Source organism: Ictidomys tridecemlineatus, chromosome 6, assembly GCF_052094955.1.
Source record: "Ictidomys tridecemlineatus isolate mIctTri1 chromosome 6, mIctTri1.hap1, whole genome shotgun sequence".
Lineage (NCBI taxonomy): Eukaryota > Metazoa > Chordata > Mammalia > Rodentia > Sciuridae > Ictidomys > Ictidomys tridecemlineatus.
The window spans coordinates 143,168,849-143,192,770 of record NC_135482.1 but is presented as its reverse complement, the minus strand read 5'-3'; the positions used below and the strand labels follow the sequence as shown (position 1 = coordinate 143,192,770).

The 23,922-nt window shown below is 34.4% G+C and overlaps 1 protein-coding gene across 11 annotated transcripts in view; it reads right to left on the bottom strand.

Annotated features, from left to right (window-relative positions):
* Positions 1-23,922, bottom strand: part of Pcdh9 (protocadherin 9) — an 848,769-nt gene that overhangs the window by 574,662 nt on the left and 250,185 nt on the right. The window contains exon 3 of one of the 11 annotated variants that reach the window (XM_040281432.2): positions 10,644-10,745. The exons of the other annotated variants lie outside the window; for them this stretch is intronic. Within the exon in view, the coding sequence (XP_040137366.1) occupies positions 10,659-10,745 (87 nt within the window). The 3' untranslated portion in view covers positions 10,644-10,658. Of the gene's footprint in view, positions 1-10,643; positions 10,746-23,922 lie in introns of those variants that run through there. 11 annotated transcript variants of the gene reach the window in all.

Here is a 23,922-nt window from a genome sequence, read left to right as displayed (position 1 = left end):
GTGCCTAGTATAGCTAGTACATATATATTTTCTCCTTAGGTTTAGAGTTTTACTGGGTGAGCTTACATTAAATAGAAGATAGGGGAATTGAATTATAGAAGACCAAGAAAAACACAGTCTATTTTCTGCAGAGATACTGGAAGACATAATAGTCACCTTTACTTTACCTTCCCTCTTGGCTTCCAACTGGAATATAGTAGTTCTGTAGTTCAGTTAAACAAGTAAAATTTTAGGGACACATTACAAGCAGAACAATTTACACTAAAATTTCACATTTTATATAAAATATTACATTTTATTTCAATTTATGATATAAATTTGACCAGGGCACAATATAAAGAGAAGAAACTTCTAATTAGGCAAGGTCAATACTCTAGAATAGTGGTGTTGGGCAGCAGTTTGTGCCAAGTACCAATAGTTGTTGCAACCTTGAAATAACATAATTATATATTTTTCTTAATGCTTCCCAACTGCTGCTAGCCCATGCCTTATGACACTGTGACAGTTATGAATCTCTCTCATATATACATATATATGCATCTGTATATACCATGTTTAAACATACATAATTATATACATATATAATTGCACAAGTACATATTCTTCATATATAATCTCAAACCCTGCAAGATTGAAACTATTTTCCCCATTATCTATAATACTAAGAGACATTAAGTATTTCACACAAGGTCACCCTTGTAGTGATTCTAAAAATTGTAATTAAAACCTACACCATTCTCTTCACTTACTGCAGTACTTTCTACAATTTTTTATCCTAAATTTCTAATAGGCCGAAGTTGGCAGAGAGTTCCTTCTGGATTATTACGGGAGCAACATTAATGTCAAGAATCGCTTATTTTTTTAAGGGCACTGGAATAAAATAGTTCTGCAGTCCTTTACTAACAAAGGAAATTTGGGGTCCTCCCATAGTCTTAGATGTAGACTATAGCAGGTCTCAACTCAGGGACCACACTCATGCTCTGGCCATAGAGTTTAAAAACAAAACAGCACCCATCTCTCTCTCAGACCAAGAACATTTCTCACCCTCCTCTTAAGCCCAGTCTCCCTCAGACCATGTATTTGAAATCATAATTATGTTTGCCACTATTCTTTTTCCACTATATGTCAATGAGTATAAATGATCAAATTATTCTCAAGCCTATTCTCAAACTAAAATCATATGACAAATAAAAATTCAAATGGAATCAGATTCTCTAGTAAAGCTTCTTAATCAATCACTCAACCATTGGTCATCCAGCTCTGCATTAGGATTTCCAGTAAAACTTCTCAATAATCTTATTTATCAGAATACTGAAATTAGTATAACATTGAGGAATAAACATAAGTATACAAATAAGTAAGATCAGTTGAGATATACCTGTCTCTGGGTTTTTGGAGCAAGAAGGATCCATCCAGCCACTTTTTTAGGTCTATCAAACAACATCCATGCTTAAACATAAGGCAATATCATTCTCAAAATTATCTCAGAACAAAAGGAATCATACTCTACCAGCCTCTTAAAGATTCTTTAATTTTATAAGTGCTGTTTAAAGAAGATATACACATCTTTAAGAACATGAACCCATTTCCATTTTGAGTGCCTAAAGAGGTCAATCAATAAAAAGACATGACAAGGTACTTTAGCAGAGTTTAAGAACTAGTTTAACAATTAGTTTGCTTTAATAATCAGTTTAGTAATTAGCTTAGTTTAACAAGTAGTTTAATACCAACTCGACTTGGTTAAGTATTGCTCACTGAATTGTCCCTGTTACCTATAGCAGTGCCTGACAGAGAGGAGATGCTCCGAGAACTTACTTGCTGACTAAACCAATGACAATGATATATGGCTAATCATGCCTTGAAATAAAAATTTCTGGGGAGACAATCACCTTCAAATATTACTGTTTCTTAAATAACTTGGAATCAGAGGTGACTTGTTAGATGGCTCCAAGGTGACCTTTGTGATGAATGAGTTACTGATCATGAAAGGGCTTGGATTAAGTTTTTAGAATTGATGCAGTATGACAGTAAACAAGCAGTTTGTAATGTAAATATAAAAAGTAGAAATTAGACTATTTCTTAAATCTCTTATTGTTTGTACATTCAGATCATCATCATTCCCTGTCCCTTGTAAGGAAAATAGAAGTTGTTTTGTTTTTTTTATTTGAGATACCATTTTATTTCAATTTATGAAGCATTTGAAGCCTTAGCTTCCAATGCAGTGTCGCTTTAGACTGGATTTTCTGTTTCCATGGAGGCTGCTTATAAGGGTTGGTTTTGATTCGCCCTAATATATATCATTGAAATGTAGCCCCCAGAATTTAATGTAACAGTGCTTTGTAGTTAGATATAGCATACAGTGAGGTTTTTATCTCCCTTATTTTGGAAGCTATGTGCTGACTAAAGTAGCTTAAAATTGCATTTGCACTTTGGCAGTCACATCACACTATTGACTAATATTGAGACTTCCCGCAACTAAAATCCCAACATCTTTCTGACATGTGCTGATAAGCTGCATAATCCTCCAACCATACTTGTGCAGGTAGCTGCAATAAACTCTATTTTTACCCCTGCTTTTGTCCAGCTTACAAGATAGCCTTCTAACAGAATACTACACCTCCAAGTTTCACATTATCTGCAAATGTGATGCCTGCTAGGAAGCTATGACCCTATAGGAGATTTGGATACAGAAAGCAAATGAAGATGCACTGCTGATGTGTCATGAAGTGAAAAACAGATGCTCCCCTAAAGGAAGAGCATGTTACACATCTCAGAAGAGTTGGTATAAACTGAATTTTTTCCTCCTCACCCAAAATTCATATTGAATCCCTAGCCTGTGTGTCTAATGTGGTACTTGGAGATGGCCTTTGGGAGGTAATTTGGTTTGGACGAGGTCATAATAGTGGAGTCCTCATGATGGATTAGTTCTCGTATGAGAAGAGGCACCAGAGAGTTTGCTGTCTCTCTTTCTGCTATGAGATGACAACCATCTGCAAGATAGGAAGAGAATCCTTACCAGAATCCTTTTGGGATGGTACCCTGGTCTTATCTATGTAGCCTCTAGAACTGTGAAAAACAAAATTTCTTTGTTTAAGTCACCAAAGCTATTCTTTTGTTATAACATCCCAACCTAGTTAATTCAAAAGTAAAACACAAAGTGATTGATTTTGAGAGGTGCCTTTACACTTTTTTTGATTGGTTAAGACAATAAGACTCATAAGAATTACACAGAGGTAACTTTTGGTACATGTTACCTAACTGAAGAACTTTGTCTCCAAAAGCAATGAGAACTATGACTGACATTTCTAAAATAACTATTCATGAAGATTGTTCAAGATTAGGAGACTCCTCTGTTTGAAGGCAGAAGACATAAAATCATTCAGAAGCCTGACATTGAATTTGATGTATTGGGGTGATACAGTTATGTTGAGACTCAGAAAACAATGCACAAAGTATAGCACTTGACATACAGGGTACTTTGACCCAAAAGACATTGGAAAGCTGCAGTAGCTACCTAATAACCAAGGCCTCCCTGACCTGTTCTCTCCTGGAGCAAGTCACAAAAACCAAAATTTCTCTTCCCCAAGATAGGTTATAGAAACTAAATCTCCTTTTGCCCAAAGCCACACATAAAAACTAAAAGTATTACTCTTATCTCTCTTTGCCTTTCTGTCCCAGAGTTGGTCATAGATAAATTCTCTGACTTAACCCTGGTGTGATGAGAAGGTCATAAGAACCTCATTCCAGAAGGGTCTTGCTTCAAAGCTAAGAAGAAATGCTGCAACTGAGAGGCCAAAACAATCTGAACAGACTGCCAGGTTTCCGCTTTGGTCTGTTATTATTGCATCATACCCTTATTGTCCAGGAACATGTTAGCTTGGTTCTCCTTGCTTCATAGTACCTAAGCATGAAACATCTCAGTCTTTGGGTCTTTGTTTGGAAAGATGCCACACAGCATAAAACTATCACTAAGTAAATTTTCATGCTTTTCTCTGGATAACCTGTCTTTTGTTATAAGGGTGTTGGCCACAGCCCCAATTATGGGAAAGAAATGGATCCCTTTCCTCCACTACAGTTGAAAGAGCAATTCATTAAGATGAAAGTCAATGATGAAGAGAATAGTTCTGGAGACTGAGTATTTGAACAGGAATGTTTACAGAATTGGCATTACAAAGTGCAATGGATGAATACTATTGAATTTCATGACTAATTTCACAGACTGGAAATAATGTCAAAGGACACAGGGGATTGCTTAGGGTGACAAAAATATAGTCAGAGAGCAGCATTGATACAGAAGGATGATTGTTCACTTTTTCATGGCATGACTTAAATTGTTGTAGGACAGATAAACACAGAGAGGAAAGATAACAGTAACACTGATTTAGGTGAATTTAATGTTATAATCATATACTATATAACAGTTAATACTTAAGAGACTCATGTTTGTTTTCTCATATATTCCATTACAAAAATAAATCTCCATTCATTTTTCTTCCCTTACAAGTACAAGTAGGATAGGCTATTCATTGATGTAATTTTTTTAAAGTTTTGTTCTTTATTTTATTCAAGAAATGAGCTAGATCTTCTGAGAGCATTTCTATATTAGGCACAGAGCTTTGCTGCTGTTTTTAAGCTAAGTTAAACATAAATAGGAGCTCTCCCCATTTCCATTGAAGTGTCACTCAGCTGAGTTACCCACGCTAGAGAGGAGGTGGTTCTCTCTTACAGAGATTCGTCATGCTGAGTTTTATACTTAGACATTTTTCTGAGAAATGAAACAATTCAAATTTTCCAAATTGTTTGTCTGATGGTAGGTTTTTTCCCTTTGATTTCTATATTAAATTTAACTTTTTTTTCTTTTATCCCACCTTTCGGCCTATGTGTTATATGATCACTTGCAAATGTCCCAATTGGTGGCAGGCAAGTACATATATTAAGATAAGAACATATGCAAGTTTGTATAATTTTAAATAACAGATTTATTCCTCAAGTATACAAAAACTTCAGGAATTATTCACAGGATGTTTTTTAAAGATCATGATAAAAAATGCCCATTTGAATATAGTACTCTTTGCATAATATACAGAACATTTAAAATGTGGCATCTAGAGCCTCCAAAATTCTTAAATAAATACTCTAGAAAATGAACTATAGTTTTAAAGATAAAAAAATAACAAAAATCATTTTGCCTCACTCCTTACTATTAAGGTGTCTGACAAAAACAATGAACTTAATAATTAAAACTAACAAGCTGGGTTACTCTTCTATTAAGTCACTGAGCCACAACCAATGAACTAGGAATCAGCAATTTTTTTCCTGAAATTCTGGGAACTCCATGTTAAAAGTGTCCCATGACTTCTGAACTCATTTAACCCATACAAAACTCTTTTGTCATTTCCTTAGACACTGAATATTCTGAAACAGTAAAGTGTTGAGTGATATGGGGGTTAGAAGCACTGGTGCCCTGCACAGCTGAAAAGCCAATGTAACCTAAAGATTTAAGTTTTTATTAGAAGGCTTGCAGTTGGTTGAATTTTTTGAAAAAAAAAAGGTCATGTGATAAAGTTTTATGACAAATTATCAATAAAGATTAATATATGTCAAGTTAGCCAGATAGGAAACAATTTTATCACCTTCAAATGTGTAATGAGAAAAAGAGAAGACTTTTTTAAAGGAAATATGCTTTTCAATACCAAAATGAGACATCTTCAGGTAACACTAATAAAAGCCTCATGCTGCATAGATAATGAAGAGAAGATTTTTTGCCTACTGGTCAGTAGGCAAACACAAGCCCTTAAGGTTTCCAACTCAACTCTTGTTCTTTTCACACTGGTGAAATTGCATAATGACTTTCTCTTGGATGACCAAGGATGGTAGATGGACTAGGCAGGTATTACTAGCCCTCCCCTGCTGAGACTTAGAAATGAATTAATTCTCAGCTGAAAAATCAGTTTCTTTTATCTCTTTGCCATCTTTCAATTTAGGGGTTTTTCTGTGCTGTGTAGGTAGTTGTAGTTGCAGCTGTACTAATGTTGGTACCTTGGGATTCATCTTGATATTTCTTATCTTTTTCATTTCTATCCTCTCTAGGGCCCCAAAGACTCATGGGCTATAACCCTGATACGTTCCTTCTCACTGATCTATATTGTTCTCTATATTGTCTATATTGTTCTCTTTCAACCTGATTGTCAGCACCACCCAGCGCTTCCTTCTGCACAGGAAGGATGTAATACTGTGGTATGCCTATAGCATCTGTGCATCTAGTGAGGTAGGAAGCTTCTTCACCCAGGGCAGGGCTAGTGTTGCTAAACCTGACTTTTAGAGCATTCTATGATGGTTTGTTTGTTCTTTCCCTGCTCTAATTATTCTGGTATTTCTGCTAGTAATTGTGAGGAGGACCCCTGTGATGTGGACTTCATATATAATGGTTATAGACTATAGCATATTCACTGCCTTGAACTAGAACTCCATCCAAGCCTGTAACAGTGGCTTCCTCTTCGCCTATTTCTCCTTGGAAAACATCAAAGCACAGTGTCTCTCATGGGAAATCTGTACTCTAAAGGTATTTCCTGGCATTTTTTAGGGCATTTCATGTACACATATATCTTCCTTGAAATTATTCTTATTGATGAAAGCATATCCATTTCTTCTACTGAATCATATTACTGTTTTAAAAACCGTTATTGTGATGATATTGTCACTGTTGGCAGGCATGACCAGTGTGAAGCCTCCTGAGCTGCTACTCCCTGTGCCACTGTCCATTGTAACTAGCTTGGTGCAGGCCACATTGAGGGCAGGCAACTGCTTGCAGCTGCTAGGGGCAGCTGCTGGGTCTCAGTTTGGGGTAATGACGGTGCCGATAGTGACTGGAGCAGGCTGCAGCTGCTTTAGCTATTCCTGGGGTAGGATGATAACTAGGTCAGCAGTGGTAGTGGGGCTGCTCAGGGCTCTCTGGGGTCTCCTCTCTGCTCCTGGTTTAAACTCTGCTTATAATTTTTGAATCCCACAAAACTATTAAGCATCTGCTGTTGACCAATAAAATAAACAGTTGATTAGCAAGTTTTGTTTATTACATGTATTATATGCATTGAAAAATTGCAAGAATTCTGAGAGATCCCTTTTTACTGCAATATGCAATTTACTGGAGAGACTAACTGCTCCCGTGGAGATGATTAGCATCACACCATGTTATAAGCAGATACAACACTTGAACTCACCACATGGCAACAGGAGGAGGCCAGGAAATTATTACAGTAGTACAGTATGTCCAAAAATAAATTTTATTTAGTTATGACTTCATACTGCCTCTTTACATTTCTCTGCACTGCTACTAATGCCATATACCCTTGTATGGTAAGATCTTGTGTATGTAAATTGTAGATTGCTTTATGTTTTATGGTAGTTAGTGATAAAATAGACTACCCTATCTATATATTTTGTCCTGTAATGACATGCCCTTTTCAATATTTCTAGGCTATGCACTTCTATGAGTATTTTAGGAAGTTTTTCGTTGTTGTTGTTGTTGCTGTGATTAAAGGACCTGACCAGAACAACTGTAAAGGAGGAAAAGTTTATTTGAGGACTCAGGGTTTCAGAGATCTCAATCCATTGATAGCCAGATCCATTCCTTGGGGCTCCAGGTGAGTCCAAAGAGTATGATACAAGAAAACAACTCACATGATGATCAGAAAGCAGAGAGAGATTTTTCACTTGCCAAATACAAATATATACCCCAAAGCCTGTAGATTGTTTTATGTTTTATGGTAGTTAGTGATAAAATAGACTACTATATCCATATATTTTGTCCTGTAATGACATGCCCTTTTCAACATTTCTAGGGTAGGCAGTTCTATGAGTTTTTGCAAATTGTCATTGAACTAAAAAAAAAAAAAAGTTCAAGTATAAATCGACCTTCACAGTTCAAACTCATGTTGTTCAAGGGTCAAAGGTAATGACTAGAAAGCAATTTGGCACTAAGAATAAAAGTATTAAAAGTACAAAATAGCAGAAATTATCTGAAAGCTTTGTGAATTGACTTTCAGGCAAGAAAGATCAATCTTCATATTTCTGTAACTTAACTGAGATCTAAACACTTGTGATGACCTCATGTTCACTTCAAAATATATCTACTTTTAAACATAGCTTTTGGTCATCAGTCAAAATTAGGTGATAATTTTGTTATTGTTCTATAGACATCTTAAAAAGCAGTTTAAAAGAAAATAATCGGGAATTTTTTTTTAATTTTTGAAAGTGACATATAATTAAATATTTTTAAGCAAGGGCATATCACTGGACCCCATGTGAATCAGAGCGCTTTGTTAACTGCCATATAAGTTATACATCTTGATTTGTTTTATCTACATTCTTTCCTCCAGTTATTTTGAAAATCCTATAAAGAATTCATGACAGGAATTCAATCACTCCAACAAATTTCAAAGGGCCACAGTGTGTACACGGAAAAAGTTGGTTTCCTGTTAATTAAATTCAGCCCAAGAAATAATGAAGGTCACTCTCACATTATTATTTACTTCTTTGGATTTAACATGAAGTAGTAGTTAAGATTATGAATAATTTTTCTTTAGAAGCCATAATATTCTATCCATTGATGTTACAATTGCTACATTAGCAGAATTTATAATTGAACGCCTAAGAAAACAGAAAGTAGCAGCATTCATTACCATTTTAAGGCCTGGTATAGAATGAAGAAAATATTTTTCAAAGGGAAATAGATCACTAATGCAAATTATATTAGTAACATTCCATTAACTTATAAAATTGCAACAACTTTGCTGATTTATTTTCAAATTATCCAAAATCACATATATTTAGTTACAGTTACCTTTTCTTTTATCACAGGTTCATCTGTATAGGTTATCACTTGGCAAAATAATCAAAACCTTATTCAATTGTTTTATTGAATTGATCACTCCAAAATGTAACAGCTATAGAAAGTTCATTTAAATGTATATGTGTGTGTTTGTGTGTATATGTATACACAAACCTCTCTATATACAAACCTCTGTATATCTTTTTCTACTTCTATTCATTTCACATACTGATTTGTGTTGATGTTGACATGGCTGTAGTACACACAAAAAAATTGCCATGTATATCTTTCTTTAAATAACACAATTTAAAACAGAGCCAAAATGGAAATACTGTGATATATGTTAAGGCATATATACCAATACTCCACTGGTGTGACATTTTAAAAGGGCATTGTAAAGGCAACCAAAAAAATCAGATTTGGTGATTTTTTTAATTATGTGAATTAAGGTCTAAATTAGACTTTGAGGACCAAGATGGCATTAAACAAGCTCCATTGGTACCACCATTGTGTTCCCAACATCAGTTACACTGCCTGATGCTAAATAGATATTGAATAAATTGAGAAAATAAGTGGAATTCTTTAGAGAGTTCTCAAAGGGAGTAATAGAAATCGATATACTTTTGCACAATTTAAGAATTATTGAAATTAAGTTAACAAGGTAATATAAACATTTTCAACATAAGACTGGATAGCCTAAAATGTCACATATTTATGTTTGGACAGAATTTAATGGACGAAAGGATAACGTTTTTATGGTAGTCAAAAATTTTGACTATACTTTGTAGAAGTCTTTGGCTAACAAAAATTGTAAAGGGGCTAGGAATGTGGCTCAACTGGGAATGTGCTCACCTGGCATGTGCGGGGTGCTGGGTTCAATCCTCAGCACCATATAAAAATAAAATAAAGATGTTGTGTCCACCGAAAACTAAAAAATAAATATTAAAAAATTCTCTCTCTTAAAAAAATTGTAAAGCAAGTAATTACTTCATATACATTAGATAACATTGTTCCACTAGAAAAGGGGATAATGGAAAGAATCTTTGATGAATAAAGCTTGCTGTCTTAATGGGTTTTAATGTGTTAAAGAAGGCATGTGTCACTCTCCTGGGTCCACATTAGAGTAGACAGGGTTAGAAGTAGTTGTCTTCAGGTATTTGATCAAAGGTGCAAAAGAGATTGAGTCAAAACAACTTCATAAGTACTACAGATATTGCCAAAGAAAAACCTCATCAATTATAAGCAGACCTATTTTACATGTGAATTATTGTTTAGATATGAGATGTCTCCCAAAAGCTCCTGTGTGAGATAATACAAGATTCTTACTGTGAAATGAGAGCTTTAACCTAATCAGGGCATTAATCACCTGGTAGAGATTAACTGGGTGGAAACTGTAGGTAAATAGGGTATGCCTGGTGGAGGTGGGTCACTGGGTGTGTGCTTTGGGTTTGAATTTTGTCCTCTATGAGCAGAGCTTTCTGTCTGCTTCCTGGTTCCATGTTCCCAGCTGCTTTCTTCTGCCATACACTTCTGTGATGATGTTCTTCTGCCTCATCTCAGGCCCAGAGTCATGAAGCTAGCCATCTGCAGACTGAGAATTCTGAGACCTTGAGCCCCCAAATAAAGTTTTCCTCCTCTAATCTTGTTCTTCTCAGGTATTTTGGTCATAACAGTGAAAAAGTTGACCAAAACACTCATCTATGAAAAAGTTATAGAAAAAGGGATGTGCAAAGAAAGTCAAACACTGGAATATTATACCATGAAGAGACTCCATTCTCAGAAGAGTAAAACGCCAAATAGATCCTTAAGCTGTGGCACTTCATTGAATCTTTCATTTCCAGTGTTTTGCATTTGCTACTTGGTTTACTTGCTTTTCATAATTGAGTAGCCAGGAGATGGGTTTGAATCCAATTGGAATCTAATTAAAGTTAAAAAAAAATCATTACTCAGGTAATTTTAATGATTTCCATCTAAATGTACCGAATTGATAAACTTTGTTTTTAATGACTCGTGTCAGCACTTTTGAAAATAATTTTCCATTTTTTATAATAATATAGAGATGATATGACAAAATATTCAAATCATCTTTCTTACCAAATACTTTTGTTGGGCAAACGCAACAAAAATCGGGACAGCATCTCCTTGAGAAAACTTAGAATGTTCTTTAGCCTTCTTTAGGGATATAACAAAAACACAGTTTAATTAGGTAATATAAAAGGGACACAGGAGCTCACTTTGTCAATCTAAAAGCAGAGGATCTTTGCTCCTGACCTCATATCAAGAAACTATTTTGAATGAGGCAACCTATTTTTTCTCTTTTGAGAAAACAAGTATAGCATGTAAATGTTTCTTTGGGGAAAATTTGAGTTTACTCTGTTTGTTCAATAGCAATATACTAACATTGTGAATAATATAATATAAATATTAAAACTACTAATAAATGCTATGAATAGTTTCCAAACTTGAAAACAATCATACATTATCTCTTTATAATTTGTGAGTCTTTTAGCTGTACAAAATGAACACCTAGTGCAAACTCTATACTCTATTGAGCTTATATTCAGAAAACCAGTAGTGACATGGGTGTCTTTATTGACAATAAGGTAAGCACTAAACAGAATGTAACAAACTCTTATTCTTACTATTTTCTGGAGAAGAAAATAGAATGTGATGCATTTAAAGATTAGGCTCAAATGGAGTACTTCTCTGTGCATTTATATGTATTGCTTCCTTTCAGACAGGCTAAGCATGCCAGATAAAGATAGAGAAAGCAAAAAATCTAATGGTATTAGTAAACACAAAAACTGAAGAAGATGAATCGTGATGACAGCGCACTTTAGTACTGAACAGTAAAAAGATGGACCACTCTCACTTAGAGCTTGTACATACCCTGGCTTTGGCCTACTGGGTCACTGTAAAATTCTGTGCTGCAGAATTTGTTTGTTTGTTTAACTTAAATATTTGCTCTAAAGAACTGTGGACCTTGTGTGGTTTTCATGGCTCAATCTATAACTATAAATTATCTGTAATATAAATATGTTTAATTACTGTTTTAATTTAGGGGGGTGATAAATCCGGGACACATGTAAAGTTAAAAGCATTACAGAACCCTCAACTTCTATCTGCCAAACAATCATTGTATAAAAGTCTAAATCTATTAAGCATCTATTTTTTTTCAATTTGTTAAACATAATGTATTAAACAACCAGTAGTAAGTCTCTTCATATTTTAGAAAAAATTAAGTGTTTCTTTATATAAATAAGAAAAATTGAGGATCTGAAATCTTTCAGGCTTTGTGCAATGTTCTCACATTTAGAAAGGAAATAATACACACAATAAAATAAAGTCATTGTGATGCTATGCAGTGCATAAAAATGAAAACCTCCAGCATATCCAGCAGAGGACATTTTTAATTCTAAAATCTACTTCAACCAATATGCTGAAACTGGAAAGTGCTATCATGTAAAACCTTCTTTAGCCATTCCAGCCGGTTCAGCCCTTTATTGAACTATTACGGGAGCTTATTCTTTTAAAAAAATATACTCAAAATAATCGCATGATGTCAAAAGACCCATAATGGCCATCTCGACATCTGTTCTCTCTTCCTTCCCTCAGGCCTTTCCCTTCCCCCAGGCTTTTCCCTTGATTCATCCAATTTTCTTCTTTCCTCACTAGCATTTCTGTGCCACTTTTTCTCACCACTCCATATGCTTAGGAAGTCTTCCAGACTACACTCTTCGAGCTATTACAGCCTCCTCCATATACCCCAAAAAGCAACCTGCTCAAACATTCCAACCACGACCTTTTACAAGTCACCGTTCTCCCATTTATATTAAAATGTCTTATTTCTTTTCCCCCCTCAGGGCCAGCACACCTGAGATCAGGTATTTATTATTAATCGATTGCAGAATGTTTCATAATTTATTTATTACATTTCTTATGAATGACTGATTATTTTTAATCACAGCAACTCATTATGCCCTAATAGCATAGTAAAGCCAGGAACATTATGACTTTATTAATAGAATAAGTTCTGATTGTTTTTAACATCAGCTATAGTTGTCACATGAAAGAGAAGATGAAATGCCTTAAAATAGATATAAATTTTTATCTAAAATATATTTTAGGTGTATAAATATTTAACTAGGCAAAGCAGTACCAAATTATAAATTGGAAGCAGAAGCCGGGATTTCAAGGTCAAATAGTGCTTTCCACTTAAATGTATATCACCTGAATCTTTTGGAAATTTTTGTCATTTCTAATGTATGCAATGAATGAGAAAAATGGCTGAATTATATGCTGCATTTTTAAATGTATGTATCATGTATTCTCATAACACTCATTTCTTGGCATGGGGACTAGAAATTTAAGCAAGAGAAAGGCTAGTTCATTTCTTATGTCTGCAGCTAGATACACACACTCTGAAGTAAGTGTCTTGGGTTTCTGAGTTTTGATTTTCTCATTTAGCAAAGAGGGATATCATCCAACTTGTTATTTGAGTTGTATAAAGTATTAAATGTATAACATAATAAATGTCTATAGAAAGTGAAAGTACTAAACAAGTAATGCATCAGAAGGTGTGCTGTGGGTAACAAAAACATTTCCAAACTTTGAAACATCCAAAGCCAAATACAATTGCATTTATTCACTCTTCAACTTACCACTTTCTGTGGAGGCTGTCTTGATAGACCTACAGTGGCTAGCTAAAATGAGGGTTTCCTTAGGAAAACAGTGTCAGTCCTTAGAAAATATAAAGATATATTTCCTAGAAAGAGTAGAAACAACAACAACAACAAAAGCAGTTTCTTCATGAGCAATAGAGAGACTAAAATATTTCTTAAATACATGTTTGCTCTAAATGTCTATGAATCTGTAATTTTAAGTTGACCTCTGTTAAGCTGCTTTCATGAGTTTAGTGTCTGGTGTCTTGCTACAAGGTTGTGAGAGTGTGACAGTATTCATAAAGGCATATTTGTAAGAAAAAATGAACTCCATGATAAAGAGGCAAGAGAATGAGATGCAATGTGAAGAGAAGAAAACTGGAGAAGTCTTCTGTACAGAGCTGTTAGTAACTTAGAATCAGAGAGCATGAGCTGATAAAATAAAATGGTGTGAAGCCAAGTGATGAACTAGAAGTGGCCTATAGTCTGACGCCCAAATAAACTTATCAAATGAAAACATCAATGCCTAACTCAGAGACCAACATAAAAGAAATAGAACAAGGCAGAAGGCCCACACCAAGATAGCTGTTTACCTAACAACTGAAAAGGGACATTAAAGGTCCCAAGGAATCTATACTTTGTCGAAGATGAGAAATACCATATTAGATTGAAAGGGAAAAATGGCCTAAAATAAAAGCATGTATCTAAATCCTCATAACAACAAAGAAAACAAATAATCCCTTTAATCATATGTGTATTTATTAATTGACAGGTGCAATTACTTGTAGTGATGTCAAGTGAATCTTGTTGTTTAGAGCAGCACTACCCTAAATTATTGCTACTTATCGTATGTACTCTTTAATGTAAATAATAATTAAATAAAATTTAAAAATTAGTTCCTCAATTACACTACTTATTGCTCAAAAAACGCATGCATTGGTTGATATATAGAGCATTTCTATCATTGCAGAAAATTCCTTAGGGGGGTGCTGCTTTAATATAATACAGTTTTCCCAAATATTAAGACATATGTGTATATTTCTTAAGTGACAAAAATTATATACAAGCCCACTACATAAATATAACATTTGACTGGAAAAAAAGGATACAAATATAAAAATATGCACCTTTTAATAATAAATGCAGCATACAAGTGTTAAAATTAAGTCAAAACATTTTTGATATCAAGGGTTTAATTTGATCATTTCATTTTTTACCTCTTAAATCTTACTACGGAATCTCACATTTACAGAATAATTAGAGGACTGGGAATAGGTTGGAAGCCCCATCACTACATTGGGATATGTATTGCTATTTTTAGATTAATGCCATTCAGTAGCCTCTGTTTTATCAGTTCTGTAGCACTGGTATCTAGCAGGCACTCATTGCATGCTTGTGGATTGAAGAAACCTCTCATCTAGTTCTGACACAAGATCATTCAGCATCTGCTTCAACACTTACATTGGCAAGAGATTTACCACCTCATAAGGGAAAGCATTCCATTTTTAACAGTTCAGTTTAGAAAGAAGTTACTTCATTACAGAAAATCCAAATTTACCTGCTTATATAACTTCCATTAATCTTATGTTTTGTCAGATGAAGTTTAAAAGAAGAAGTTTATTTCTTTTTCTATGCAAAAGTCTTTGAAATACTTGCAGGTAATAATAACACTTAACCTACCAAATTTCCTTATATGGAATTATTTCCAGACACTTCTTTGTCCTCTTCTAATTTTACAATGTCTTACAAAAAGCAATGTTCAATACATTACATTATCTTCCAGCTGTTCTGATCACTGCAGAGAACTGTGGGAATTACTGCCCACCACCACCCCCCACCGTGGCTTCATACAGTATACTTCTAATAATGATGCCCAAGATTCCATTAGCTTTTCTTGGCATTCTCATCACAGGATGACTCATAGTACACTTACAATCAGCTAAGAGTTCCTAAGTCTTTAAGATGAGATGTTGTCAAATCTTGACTCCTTCGTCCTTGGTTCTTGTAGTTGGCATCTTATATCTGAGTGGAGGACTTTATTTCATGCTGATGGCTTAGGCATATTGTTTCCATCAGTCAACTTTCTCTAAACTCTGATTCTGTCAATCATCCAATATATTAGCTGTCAATTAAGCTTTGTGTTGCATGAAAATATAATAAGCATAATCTATATATCTACATCAAATCATTGATTAAAAAATAGTCCAAGGACAAATATCCACGTACAACACCAGAAAACTCCTTCTAAGTTCAACATATAACCTTTTTTCTTTCTTTCTTTCTTTTGACAACTCTTAAGGTTTGGATATGAAGTGCCTACCCAAAATTCCTAGATCAATGTAGGGATATTCACAGGTGAAATTATCAGATTCTGAAAACTGTAACCTAATAAATCCATCCTAGTTTGAATGAACTGAGTGGGTTGTAAATGGAGGGAAGTGAAGCATGGGTAGAGGAGGTAGGCTTTTGGAGTGTGTCCTGAAAGGGTATGTCTTGCGCCGAGTCCCCTCCTTCTGCTTCCTGGCCACCATGGGCTTTGCTGCTTTCCTCCTCTCTGCCCTTCCACCATAATGTGCTACCTCACCTTGGGCCCAGAGCAATAGGCTATGCTGTTTATAGACTTAGACCTCTGAAACAATTAGCCCCAATTAAAATTTTCTCCTCCAAGTTGTTCTTGTCATAATAAGAAGCCGACTAAAGCAACAATTTATTATATTTTAGAAACAATACATATATGATCTGTAACTCTTAAAATATCCCATTAGTATGCTATCCCCATTGTATAGAGCACAAATCCTGAACATGTGAATGGCATAATATCAATTAAGCAGATATTGCCAGAGATGGAATTCCAACTGAGACCTTCTTACTCCAAAGCCTGCTTGTTACAACATGGCACAGACTCCCTTCAAGTATAGCTGGAGCCCCTTAGCTCTAACACTTCAAACACACTTGTCTGTTTTATTACTTAAAATATAATAAAGGCCATCAAAAGCCATACTGAAAATGATAATTTATTTCTGAATCATTCCTGTAAGCGGACAGTTTTATTCAGAACTAAAAATATCCCCCACACATTTTTCTGATACTCTTGCTATTATGAAGACATCTCAGTGATTCCATTTTTTTTTCTTCAATGTTTGAAATATACCTAAGATCCAGGCCCATAGTTTGCTATGATCAGTGTCATGCCCACTAATATTTATTTTCAAATCCATTATTTAACCCTTTTTTTGAAATTCAGATTTCCCCCAAAATATGAATTATGTATAAATTTTTCATTTCATCATTTTTTTGCAATTTTTGTACACCCAGAAGCATATATAGTAATAATAAATTGTATCACTACAGTCCAAAACTTACAATTATTTTCATAACATAACCCTGTCAGGTAAAAGAACCTTGTACTTGGTACTCTTGAATTTCAATAGCATGATGGACAAATTTTAATGTCACTTTCTTGCTCAGCACTTTTCTGCATGAAACAAGATCATGCACATCAATTAAATATCCATTCAAACCATTTCTCAATGACAAGCAGTGATTGACTTACTTTACAGAATGTTATCAAAAGCTTCAGAAAAACAGGCGCTTTGACTTAAAGCATCTAAAATGGGTTTCTCTCAAAATTTTACATTCACAGATATATACAGAATCAATTATAGAATCTGTTCTATTAGCTAGTAGATTTTTCATCTAAATAAATCTGAAATGTGACTTATACACACTCTTGAGACATAATTAGTTACATTTCATCTTTTGAGAATGAACATTTATAGCAAAAAAATTTTTCATGGAAAAGCCACAGGTCCTAAAAAGATCATGTTTATGATAACTGTATTTTGGTCTCTAGTCATGAGTACAAAGTATATGCACATATTGTGCTATTTTAGTATTACTCTAGATGCAATCCTCCCTTGATCTTTTCCACAATTATAAATGCATACTCTTTGAAAAGTGAGGAAATAGTAAAGCAAATCTGCCTTAGATATTCTTATGAAGGGAAACTAGATTATCTCACACCTAGAAAGTTGATCCAGGTTGGTATTTCTTGAAACTCTGATTAGACATTCAAAAAATCTACATGCTTAACACTAGGCATGGTGTGATGATTATTACTCTCACATAATTTTCACTGTAGAAGAACCTAAAAAATAATTTGTTGAAATGTGTAGTATTCTGTGGGCTCACGTGCATTCTGAGAATAACAAGTGTATGAGTCATTTATTTGGCAGCCCTTAAGAAAAAAATAAGGAGTTAAAAAAAGGCTTAGCCTTACTTCTCACACACAACCAGCTTTATTTTCCTGAATTCTCACTCTGGGTCCCTTCCCTTTGAGAATGATCCCAACATTTCCAGAAGGCAACAGGAGTGTTCCTGGCAGCAAGTTTTGTATTACTACCCCACCCTGCTCTCCTCTATTATGATTACAAGTCTTTGAGGATATAATTTTGATTTTAAAGATTAAGCCAAAAGAGGCTGGTCTATATCAAATCTTTAAGCCTGTCCTGTAAAGATCAGTGTCAGAATCACCCCCTACTCAGTGTAATTGGTTGGCCATCTTATATATGTAGATCACTGTGCAATTCTGTCAGTCATAGAGATTTATCAACAGGGGCCAACCTGTCCAGATCTGTATCCATGCATAAGCTCACTTTCTCATCATAGCATTGCATATGTAAGGCACATTTAAACAAATTGTATGTGTGTTTTAGATTCTTCTGCCTTTTAAATGGCAGTACAACACTGTGGAATTGTCATCTAACACTCTTCAGCATAATTCACTGTTCCTCAATGCCAAAAATTGTCAGGATACTTTCATAGATTACAATAATATATATCACAAAGGATACAGGATTGTGTTATTCATATGTGTAATCACCCGTGGACTGACTAGAAATAACAGTGGTCTTATTATGCAAACAGCAGTCCATAATATGCAAATGAATATAAACAAAACCAAACACAAACCTCCAGAATAATGTTTACTGATGTATCCTTAAAAATCCCTTTCAAAAAAAAAAAACAACATTTTTTTTTTTCTGTCTTCTCAAAAACATTAAATAAGATCAAGGATGAATGCATGGAAAAGTTTATGCTTTCTCTCTTGCATTTCTGAAAAGGAACCACAATATAATCTTATTCTGATTATTTGATTTATATTCTCCCAAGGCCATTACTGCCTCCTGGCATCATTATATGCTTGTGTAAGGTTTATATGGTGTCTCTTTTAATTGCTTAAACTAATCTATTCAATGACTGCAAATCTAATGCACACTGGAACAAGCAGACCATAAATTCCATCCTTCCGATGTGTCCTTGAACATGTGTTTGTCCTGATGAAGAGCAGAAACAAAACAAGAATGAAAAAATGAGAGAAAGTGTTTTCAAAATATATATCCAAGAGACCTTAGAAGCCCCAAAGATATTTTAAGTGAAAAGATGTAAGGTTAAACAGCTTTTTGCTCTTTTGCATTTTCATCAGGTGGAGGTGGCATTCTTCTTATTTTAGAATTAAGATTTCAAGATATTGTTAAACAATGAATGTGCTATACCAAAAGTTAAATTAGATCATCAAATATGACCTTAAATGCAATTAATGTTATTATAAATTTTGTCTTACATATTTTACCTTCATTTAATACAATCATACTTAATATCAATGGAAAAAAATTAGTTTGGTTCCTATTTTCTAATTTTACTTATATGCTACTCCACATTGAGTATAGAGAACTCCACTTGAATGTATTGCCAGTTCAAACACATATCTCTATACACACACAAGCATACACACACACACACACACACACACACACACACACACTACATTGTAGGAAATCAAATTATTTATCCAAGGTAATTACTCTATTTTTTGTAGAATCTCCAGAAAATATTAAAATCTGAATTTTGTTCTGTGTCACAGTTTTATGACTTTTTACCAAATATGTAAGTACATCCACAAACACAAACAGTAGTCAGAAAAAGATGGAAGACAATTTCCATAAAACCTAGAGAAAAATAATAATCTTTCAAAAGCATTTTATCTGTGTGTAGTGCCTATTCTTATTATGAGTCTTTCCTTACTTTGCACTAGAACATAGTGTTGAATCCTGAAAGATGATATGGCTTAATTCATATAGGTTATATGCTTTTAGCCATTCTTCTGTTGAAGAAATGACTTATCCTTCCTCACTAAGACTTGGTGCAATATTTCTTAATTCATTTTTCTCAAACCACTAGAGCATAGTTTACAGTATGTCCTGAAATAACTGATTTGTGGCTCTGTTGTTCAGATCTATGGCATTTTCCAAAAATATCTATTTGAAATCCCAGTTCACAAACTCATTTATTTTTCACAAGAATGTTTTGACACGGTTCTAATCTTTACTACATTGATAGAGAAACTCCAAAACTGGTTTTGGCAACCAGAGTGTTTCAAGACTAACTTGAGTCACTGGTAATTCTGATGGAAGCATGAACTCTATACCTCACTCCAGTACTTTTCCTGTTATCCTTCCTTTAAAGTAGTAAAATAAGACAAAGAGATAAAGCTATGGTGAATGACTAGTCACCATCTGCTCTTTGCTCATCCTATATATACAAAAATGTCATCTGGTATCAGGTAAACAGCCAAGTAGCTCCAGGGATTTTTTTTCTTCTATTTTTCATTTAGCAAACACATCTATTTTACAATCAACTCTCTATATAAACAGGTTGTAACCATACTTTAAAACTGTAACCTTGCTTCTTTTGAATTTAGGTCCTCATTCACTGAATTGTAATTTCACTGGGGAATTAGCCTTCCTTAAAGCTTCATTTGGTTCTTCCAGTTCCTTCCCCAGGGCAAAGTCCTTGTATCCAACCCCTTAGCACTGACTTCTTTCCCAGTCCCCAACACTCTCATACTATAAATTTCAAGTTCGTTTGCAATATTATTTTAGTCCTTTATAATCTAAAAGCTCACTTTTGTCTTTCAACACATTATGATAAAGTTGATACAAGCACAAACAAAAAAATATATTAATTAACAGACACCACACTATGTCTATTTACTTAAAATAAAATTCATGAGACTGAGTTGTGTTTCACAGGCATCTTAAAAATGAGTGAGGCTTTACTTATAAGCCACAAAGCAGAGTGACAGAGGGGGAAGAGGATAGACTGATAATGAAAATGTTTAAAAAGACTAAAGAGATGGCTGGCCTGTTGCCTGTATCCATGGTTTCAAATGCCTTGATCATACATTTCAACTAGTTTGAAAAACAAAAATGAGCATAAACCTGCTATATGTAACTATTCATTTTTAACATTATCTATATATTTTCATTTTTAACCAGTATATCAAACTATCAAGGCACACTACAAACCTACAGTGAAATTCATCATAACTGAGGGATGATATAACATCAAAATTTTAAAATCTTTTACATTTGACTTTTTTATATTACTTATCAGATCAGATATACTATACAGCAGTTTTTTCAAAAAATATGTCATGTACCTATACAAAACTATGAGTAGATATAGCATTTTCCTAGTGTTTTCTAGTATTGTGTTCAATTTTGCACATTATTTGAAAATGACCACAGGTCCACTTGCTGAGGATTAATCTAGTTATAATGTAATAATATGGCTTATTTCATTTAACTGGATTAGAGAAATTGGAATATGATACATTACAATGAAAGCAAATGTGTGATAATATGCCATTGTCTCTCTTTCCAAGTTATGACCATACACTCTTTCCTCTTCTGATATTCAGCTTTCTATATATCCTGTGGATACCATTGTAGATGCCTCATGAAATCATATATGACCACAATGACCCTGGCAATAGGGATGAGTATCTTCCACATTGTTATGGTTTAGATATGAGGTATCCCCTCAAAGCTCACGTGTGAGACAATGAACGAACACTCAGAGGTGAAATGATTGGGTAATGAAAGCCTCAATTCAATCAGTGAATCATGTTCCTGATGAGATTAACTGAGTGGTAGCTGAAAGCCGGTTAGGGTATAGCTGGAGAAGTGGCTTATTAGGGGCGTGCCTTTTGGGTATATATTTTGTATCTGGCAAGTGGAGTCTCCCTCTCTCTCCTTTCTGTTCATCATGTGAGCCACTTTCTCCACCAGTCTGTTCTGCCATGATGTTCATCCTTACTTCAGCCCCCAGAAATGGAGCCAGCTGTTTATGGACTGAGACCTCTGAAACTGTGAACTCCCAAATAAACTTTCCCTCCTTAAAATTGTTCTTGCAGGTCTTTTAATTACAGCAGCAAAAAAAGCTGACTAAAACACATACATTTATACTAGAAGGTTCAATTTATTTTTTATATTTAAGAAAAAAAGCAACTTGAGATTCTAGTATATTTTTCTATGTTACAAAGCTTTACATTAACTATGCCTGGGGAGTGTGCTCCCCACTTTGGAGGCTACTGATGTAAAGAAGCAGGCAGCTACAAGAAAAAATAAGACAGAAAATCTCAGTTGTTTTTCTTAATCTAACCCCATTGTCTTCCTCCCTCTCTAGTTACACCTCAGAGTCATTCCAGTACCTACCTTTTCCAAGCTGCAACTTTAAACTATATTAGGCTTGAAATGAAGGAAGCATGATTCCATCTGAACAGAAATTGGATTACAAAAGAAGCAGGGAAATGGGAAACTTGCAGTTTAGGGTTTAGACTTAAGACTTAGCATCCCAATCTTAACTTCGAAAACACGTTTCTGCATCATAATTAGGTATTAGTAGCATTCTATAGAACTATTTCTAGAGGTTATTTATGGGCAAATTGTTTATGGGCTGTCCAATGTACCTAACATCTTAGAACACCTTGTTTCTATAGTAAAATATTTTACTAATTTAAAACAATTGAACTTAGCTACACATTTTGGGAGCAGAACTCATTTACAAGTAACAAATTGCATATATAGAGATTTTTCAGGTCTTAGGCCAATTAGGAATCAAATGTAGCTCTACAAAGAATTTTATATTGCTAAGTTTAATTATGAGAGACTGAACATGCAGTACAATGTGAACTATTCACCTTTTCTACAGCAGTGTTATGACATAACCTGGTTTAAATAAGACAGTCTTAACCACATTATAGTTAAATGGCTTTTGATATGACATTAATAAAAGCCTGTCTGATGTTGGAGATACTTATGCTTTTTTTCTCCTTTGTTTATTTGGAGAATATTAATCATAGTACAAAACCGATAAAAGAAAATTGTGGGTTTAAATTTTTCATTAAGAAGTCCAGCCAGGTGTGATGGTGCACGCCTGTAATCCCAGTGGCTTGGGAGGCTGAGTCAGGAGAATCTCACGTTCAAAGCCAGCCTCAGTAACTGCAAGGCACTAAGCAACTCAGTGAGACCCTGTCTTACATAAAATACAAAATAGGGCTGAGATGTGGTTCAGTGCTTCAGTGTCCTTGAGTTCAATCCCCAATACCAAAAGAAGAAGAAGAAGAAGAAGAAGAAGAAGAAGAAGAAGAAGAAGAAGAAGAAGAAGTCATCCATACTTTGCCATATGCAGCATGATGAATGCCTACAAAACCTGTCTATCCTAGTAGAGTTTATATTGGGCAGAAGAAATATGGACAAGCCATGCTTCAGAAAGAAGGAATATAAATTACCTCAAATTAGCAAATTATACCATTCAGAATTCTTTTTAACACCATTAAGTTTTCTCAATTGGAAAGATAACAGTAAAATATGAATGATTTAGGGAAAGAGAAACAATCCATTCTTTTTTTATTGTTGGTTGTTCAAAACATTATGTAGTTCTTGACATATCATATTTCACACTTAGATTCAAGTGGGTTATGAACTCCCATTTTTACCACGTATACAGATTGCAGAATCACATCAGTTACACTTCCATTGATTTACTTATTGCCATACTAGTGTCTGTTGTAATCTGCTGCAATCCATTCTTATATCAAATTATCTCAATGGATTTTTGATTAGGGTAAGAACGAATAATAATGGCTAACAGTGATTCTTACTATGTATTAGTCACCATCTACAGTGATTCTTACTATGTATTAGACACCGTCTATCCTAAATGCATTATATGTATGGAGGTACTTAACCTGAAAATTATCTCACTAGGTGGAGTGATATTATTATTTCCATTTGTATTAGGAAAACAAAAAGGTCAAATATGCTAAGTAACTTGCCCAAGTGTACCCAGGTAGTGGAATGAGGCACAATTAACAGAGCTTTGCTGATGGGGGATAACCACTTGTTGAAGAAGTTGAAAACCATTTCTGAGAACTAAAAAAACTTAGTCAATGCTGACCATTTTTACTTAGAGCAATGATCAAAAGATGTAGGTGGATAAGGGGACAAAGATATTGAAAAATAACTCAGTAGTCACTTCTATATTCATTAAAGTTTTCACTTAGCAAACCTTCATTAGGTATAAACCATG